The sequence below is a fragment of the Diadema antillarum genome, unplaced genomic scaffold (assembly GCF_040938485.1).
Source record: "Diadema antillarum isolate AM-2024a unplaced genomic scaffold, OU_Dant_1.0 seq00000931_RagTag, whole genome shotgun sequence".
Taxonomy (NCBI): domain Eukaryota; kingdom Metazoa; phylum Echinodermata; class Echinoidea; order Diadematoida; family Diadematidae; genus Diadema; species Diadema antillarum.
The window spans coordinates 1,365,243-1,372,846 of record NW_027271782.1 but is presented as its reverse complement, the minus strand read 5'-3'; the positions used below and the strand labels follow the sequence as shown (position 1 = coordinate 1,372,846).

Sequence of the window (7,604 nt, the reverse complement as noted above, 5' to 3'; positions counted from 1 at the left end):
CTGCAAATGTGTGTAGTCACAGCTGATAGCATTACACAGCGTAAAAAGCAGCATGCACAAACATACACATATCTCTTATTTTTTAGTCCTATGGTTCTATGTCACAGAATTTCATTAACATAGAGATCAGGGAAAAGCATGATTCTGGTTAACAAACAAACAACAGGAGGCACATGTTGGGCAATATTTTTGCTTCTTGTTAAAATTCTCAAATCCTTGACAACTTTGAAATTTGTGAAAGTAAAACCTTCGTCATAATTGCAGTGTATAAACATATGAAGCTGCTTCTTTCTTTAATAGAAAAGTCACACACCAAATGATACTTTCTCATTCATTGCAGCTCTACTTTCTTGTCATGAAAGGCATCTCTTTTTTTTCTGAATAAAGGCACGAACATCTCCTGAGGATAGTTCTACAGACAAAATACAGCTCCAGAAAATACACTGATCAGCTATCTGCTGGGGCCATATATTTCTATACTCATCACAAAAATACAATTCCAAGGAAATGCAAGATAGCCCTCATATAACAAAATCTAGTCCCTCTAAATAATTGTTTTGATCATGAAAGACATCTCTCTTAGTGTGCAGCAGTCATCAAAACAATCGTCATTACCACTAAATTATATATTTTCGTTGGTCCCAGACTATTCTCAATTAAAAATAATTCACTTTACAATTTCTGCACATGATCGAGTAGAAATTATTTTTATAATGCTCGAAAAACTGACAACACTATTGTCTCACACTTCCAACATCGATGGAAGACACTTTACCTCGTCACAGGTGAAAGACGTGAAGTTTTGTCCTCAAATGGCCAAGATGCACGATTTAAGCTTAACATTGTTTTATTTCAACTCAGACGACATGAAGCTAAAATACTAAAAATGTCTCAAACAGTTTCCTCCCTCTAACACCTGGTTTGACTTGATTCTTCTATTGTGAAAGCCCACAAAAATCTTGAGAAAACAATGAAAAACCCACATTACACCATGAACACACACAAAAGAGCACACAAAATTGTAGGTGAAGGTAGAAAGTCTATGGGCAAAGGTTAAAAGGCCACAGAACGTCTCTATCCATTGAGCACATGTGGCCTATTCATCTAAATTCTTTATAAATTAATCAGTGTTCATGCAATCCTTTTCAATTCTTTTTTACACAACATGAAAGCTGCTTATGTCAAATCCTTTGATCCTACAAAATACACAAATGAACTGAACTCTCACAGTCCATGTTACTTCAATGTCATTTTCTCTACATATACAAAATATATCGTAATATGTATATTTTTACAACTTTAAACCTCAAAGAAAAATTATTTCCCCTACCACATTCATGTGGATGGGATGGAATATGTATCTGGCAGGTTGAAAGAAAATATATTACTTCTTGCTGTCCAAAATGAAACAATTTTCCTGGCTACTGTCACTATCACCATCATTATCAATTATCATCATCATCATCATCATCATCATCATCATCATCATCATCATCATCATCATCATCATCATCATCATCATCATCATCATCATCATCATCATCATCTTTATCATCATAAAGATGACATTAATCATCATTATTAAAGATGACACTATCATCACCACCAGCATAAATATTCAACATCACCACAAGTGATATTCTTCTGCCATTAATGTGAGAGAAAGGGAGATATTTACACACAGAAGTCTAAATACAAGTGGTTTGGTCCATACACCTTGCTTACATGGTAGATGTTAGCAAATCTTGTAAGTTCAAGCATGTAGAACACATTCATACATCACCCACTTGTTTGCATCACAGGTCTTGTCAATACCCCACTCATCATCCTGATTGACTCACATGAGTTTGTTTATAATACCTAATCTATATACTTTCCTAAAATGCCTCTTCAATTTGCAGCCTTTTGAGTGCTTTGAGTGTTGATTGGCACAGAAAACCCCATAGCCTTGTACACATTGTCTAAAGTCCCTGGTACAGAGAGGGTTAATATTTCTTTGCTCAATAATTCAGGTGAGGATCGACTACTCACTTGCCGGGATTACAATCAGCATTCAGTGTATGTACCTCAACTGGAAGGACAGCGTGTTTAAGCTCTGAATTTAAAGTCTTGATAATATAGAGTGCACAACATACTGTAATTTGTCATCTTTCCATGGTACTTGGAGCAGGCATCTTTGGTGTTACAAGCAAACTCTCTCTAAAAAAACCCTTCCCCCCTTTTTTTTAATACAAGGTTAAATCATAGCAATATTAACCTTTAGGAGGGTTGTAAATCAAGGAGATATGCACACACCACACCTTTGTTGCTTTAAGAATGATAATATTTTGTGTTTCCAGCAAACGGGCTGCTTATTAGTAATCCCAGCTCTTGTCTCATGTCTAGATGAATGATGAAAAGTCACTATATTTCACCAAGAAAAGTATACACATATTGTAGTTTCATGAAGATATTCCAACCTCATAGAGAAATCACTTTCCATGATTAGGAGTGTCCATAACAATCGGTGTGGGAATTCTCATGGTCAACTCTATCTGGGAATCCTCACTTCATTCCTTTCACTGGGCTCTTCCCAGCTAACCATAAGGTCTTGTCTGTTGCTTTAGCAGTAATGCTGAAAGGGTCAGATTTCTCCCCAAGTAGGACACTCACACTTTGCTCAGCAGTGTTCAACCCGGCTTCAAGCAATGCCAGGCTAGCTTCAGTGGCATACGACTGCTTCAAAGTCCACGGGAGGTTGGGGACTCGAGCAAAGGGATGGAGTGGGTGGGGTTGGTGGGGGAGAAGGGTGGGAGTTCGGACGGTGGTGTTCACTTGAACTTTGGACCAGTCCTCGCCAGCCTGATCTGCTCCTCACACATGGAAAGAATCTTGTGCTTCTTCTTCAGGATGCGGGCGCGTACATGGTCGTTGACGACCTCTTGCACGTGGGATGCGGGGAACCAGCCCCGGGCGTGGCTGCCCACAAGTACGCCCTCATACCAGCCTGTGGGGAGTTGGAAGGAAAGATATGGTGAAGATGGGGGAAGTGTTGAGAGAGGTTGCTAAAAAAAAGTTCTATGACAGCTTTGGATTAAGTGTCGAGGGGTCATGAGAAGTGCTTCTGACATCTTGTAGACAGTCATTGTAACAAGAAAACTGTGAATCTTATCAGGAAATTTGAACGATTAATTCTGTAAAATGCCAAAGTGGTATGTTATAATGCAGACTTAAATTTTCATTCATCTTGTTTGAGACAAATTTCAAGTATGTCCAATCCTATGATGTGGTATTAAAGGATGTTGTAAAATGATGCAAAAGAAATGCAGCCTTTTAACTATTCAGAGGCACCTTTTCCTTGTTTACAAATGCTCAATGAGATAGGTAGGTGCTGATGAAAATAAATTGCATCGAACACCTGACAATAAGTTTGAATACCAAAAGAGTTCATTTGAAAATGAAACATGAAACAAAAACACCCATCTCTTTCTTTCTAAAATGACAGGGGCCTCGGAATGTTTCTTTTTCTTTGTTTGTTTGTTTGTTGCTGTTTTTTTTTTAACTTAAGAAAGAATATCTGGGCAGAACCCTCAGAAAGCCTTGTTTTTTTGTCTTTGGTTTTGTTTTGTTTTTGTTTTTTTGAAGAGCCAAAAGTGTGCCCTCTCCCCTCCTCCCTAGTTCCACTGCCCTTGAATGATGCATGCTAAGAAGACATATTCAAACTGACCCAGATGTTGTAATAATACCATACCACACCCACTAAAAAACAAACAAACAAACAAACAAACAAACAAATAAACAAACAAACAAACAAACTATACTGTGTAGAACTACAATCAAAGAAAAAAAAAAGTGAACATTCATTGGCAGCATACAGGTCAATAGTTGTGCAGAGTTACTCTTCAAAATCTTGCAATTTAATAACCACGGAATTTGGGAAAAAACCATAGCACATTTCTTCAGTAATCTGTACATACTCTGCGTAAAATTTCCAAAACATAAACCTGCGTGAATTTAACTTTGTAACTATCATGGAGAAAATCACATAGCCGACTATGATTGTCAGATGACGTTTGGCTCTTGGATTCAAACTGACCTTCGACCTTCTTGTAAACGTCCACTCTGTCTGAGACTTCCAGATTCAGCTCATCTCGGTCATTGGCCACGTAGTCAGTAATGCAAATAACTTGTGGACAGTCTGGAGAGGCAGGAGTTGCAAATACATAATGGTTTTGATTATGATATCAACAATATGTTTATCATCATTGCAGAGCTAAAAATATGTTAACTTCACTTGTATGTTTTCATTTTTGGATCACCAGCACTTATTACATTAACTGTAAATTCAATCCAATATAGTTTCTTATTGGTTTCATAGAAATGCCACACACACACACACACACACACACACACACACACACAAAATCCATTAAGTTATAATTCTGTGTCAGTAACCTGTAATTTCAAGCTGCATTTCAATCTAAACCTTTCTTAATTTTGGACACTCACTACTATCAGCATATAATAAATGAAAACAAAAGTCAGTCTCTGTAGGTCTGCAGGAATTGAATAAAATTTGTACTTTTACAAACAAGAATCAAAACATTCCATGGTCATTTCCCTAATCTAGTTTCTTACAAAGAACAATCTACAAACACACAATTCATGCAAAGCTAGCACACAATATAGCTCTAAAGGCAGTAGAATTGCACATTGCTTACCCCAAGACTCATAAATTCTCTGCCCATCTTCTTTAAGCCATTTAAGGGCTTAACTGCTCATTTGATTTTACAAATATACAGACACAACTTAACTCTGTACATGCACAGTTAGCAGAGTATATAGCTCTTACGGCAATAGAGTTGAACATTGCTTACCCCAAGACTCATATATTCTCTCTCCATCTTCTGTCTGGCTTGGTGGACACATGGCATCCATCCATCTCTGTCTCTCACTCCTGTTGCCATGGGAGATGAAGGAAAATTGGTTAGGGAGAAGAAACAGCATGGCTCCAATTGACACTCGTCATCATAATTGTCGTTATCATCACCATCATCATTATCATCACAACCATCCTCATTATCATCATCACCATCACCACCACCATCCTCCTCCTCATCATCATCATCCTCATCACTGTCATCATCATCATCATCATCATCATCATCATCCTCTTCATCATCACTGTCATCATCATCATCATCATCATCATCATCATCATGATTACCATTGTCATCATCAACATCATTATCACTGTTGTTGTTGTCATCCCAATGTGGTATATATTTCCATGATTTGAGTGTACTCTGCAATACCACTTGCCCTCAAACTAGAGAATTTGACCCAAAAGAGTCAGCTACTTCAGATACCATTATGCAATATATTTCAATGTGCTTTTATTTTCAAAAAATTTTCACAAAATAAACACAGTGCCAAAAATATTGTCTTCTGTACCAGAAATGCATTATATATTACCTTAAAGGTAAAATATCGCTATCTCTTCCTCTTTGAACGAGATAATACTAATACTGTATATCTCATTCAATTAATATGTTTCTTAATCACAAATTCAACCATTCTCCACATATCTACTCATCTATCTCTCTATGTATGAATAAATGTATTGTTATATATATGTTTCTCTCTGACAGTTTAGAGAGTTATTCTCTTCTTTTTTTTTCCAGGAAAACTTAAAAAAACAAAAGACACACTCACAAGGACTTGACGTTGAGGATAAACTCTGCTGTCTTGCGCTGGTTGTTCTGGAGTAGGTTGGCTGAGAAGATACAGTGGCAGTCCGGTGGGACGCCATCAGCCAGCTTGGAGCACATCGTCGGCTGGTCTATTGGCTGGACCTGGACCAGGTTCCTCGGACACCAGTCGATCACGTCGTACCTCTTCTGGTCTCTGTTAGTTCGTGAAAACACAACAAGCAATCACATATAACTTTCAATCTATTTATTAACATCAACTATGACTATATTGTTTATACATTTTCTGTGCTTGACGTCATATTTCGGGGGATCATTTTTTATTCCTTTGGTCTGTTTGGGAAGGATTGCTTTAGGAAGGAGGATGCCCCAAATTGGGTGAGGTGGAAAGAAGGTGTGACACCAATTGCTGTTAATAAAGTGAGGTAAATCTGGCCAGCCCCTGTGTTGGGGGACATCAGACCCGAATAAAAACTGGATGATGATGACATGGAAGACTTTCAAGTACATAGACTGGACTTGAGTGTTATTATAAAAACAATAAAATCAATGACAATGCCTGCCCACTTTCTGTTCAACATTGTATGTCTCTTGGAAACATTTCTCTTTTTCTGGCCCCTGACATAGAGAGCACATAGTCAACTGTCTGGGGAGTTTCACTCTCCAAAATGATAATGTAAGAATTATTCCACTCCATCAATGACAACACATGATACGATTCAGATATTGCACTAATCATGGCTTCAGCTCATTTAGATGGGTGCTATGAATTTGCCTATGATGGACACCATTCTCCCATACCAGTCTTCCAGAGATTCAACATTCCACTTGTCATCTGTCTATCAACTGAAAAATAATCAACTACAGCTTGTAAGTATTACAGGTCATTGAGACATGCATAGGGCTTGAAAAAGTTTAAAGGGACTGTACAGTTCTGGTTGAGGTGGGGATTCATGTTTTGAACATTCCTAAGTGAGATAATAAGAAACCTCTTTTGAAATATGAAGGAGCATGTAATTTTAAGAAAGATTCAATGTTTTTTTTTATAAATGAAAATTGGTTTTCAAATGGCTGAGATATCCAAAAAAGTGATAATAATAAAAGGCGACAGGCCATACCTTTTATTAAGATCTCTTTGTTTCACCTTGCTATTGGATATCTCAGCCATTTAAAAACCGATTTTCATCAAATAAACTTTTGATACCCCTTAGAATTGCATGCGCTTTGACATCTCATAGAGTGGCTTCTGAATATCTCGCAAAACGTTAAAAGCTAAATCCTCACCTTGACCAGAACTGTACACACCCTGTAATTTAGAGTGAAAGTACTGATATTTGGACAAAATCTTTAGCAGTCCATGACTTTTCCAATCTATGAATTACATTTTTAGATTGGTGTTGCCCACAGAGGATTCTATACCCACTACAGAGATGTAACAACTCTCCAGAAAGATTGCTTCTTCAATGCTCAAGAAACCCTATGCATAGGGTCCATTAATAAAAATACACACACAAAAAAGGAGAGAAATAAGAACAGCACACAATCCGAAATGAAACCTACCCTTTGGTTTTCTCCTTGGCTAATAGTACTTTGTCTGTGAATACAATACAATGAATGTGTTTAGCGATGGCCTTCCTCTTGCCTCCAAGAATGTTGGCCTGGGACACGATGGAGTCAACCGTGCCTCGCTTCACGATTGTTGAACTCTGTGAAATGTCCATTTTCTGCCAAAGCAACAGACACGGACAAACATGTATACATAAAATATGCTGACTCAAAAATTTGAAGTCTGAATGTAAAAGGAGTGAGTATGTTATATCACAGTGTAGTTAGCTTTCTTCAATGTAATACATATCTTCTTGGTGTGAATATATGAATCAGTCTTGAGCAAAGACTAACAACTCTATGATGTCT

The 7,604-nt window shown here is 37.5% G+C and overlaps 1 protein-coding gene across 1 annotated transcript in view; it reads right to left on the bottom strand.

Annotated features, from left to right (window-relative positions):
• Positions 1–2,339: 2,339 nt before the first annotated feature.
• LOC139741483 (uncharacterized) overlaps positions 2,340–7,604 on the bottom strand; it is a 149,279-nt gene continuing 144,014 nt past the window's right edge. The window contains exons 18-22 of the mRNA XM_071652068.1: positions 7,251–7,414; positions 5,695–5,886; positions 4,857–4,936; positions 4,076–4,177; positions 2,340–2,986 (exon numbers count right to left, since the gene is read on the bottom strand). Of these exons, the coding sequence (XP_071508169.1) occupies positions 2,811–2,986; positions 4,076–4,177; positions 4,857–4,936; positions 5,695–5,886; positions 7,251–7,414 (714 nt within the window). The 3' untranslated portion in view covers positions 2,340–2,810. The remainder of the gene's footprint in view (positions 2,987–4,075; positions 4,178–4,856; positions 4,937–5,694; positions 5,887–7,250; positions 7,415–7,604) is intronic.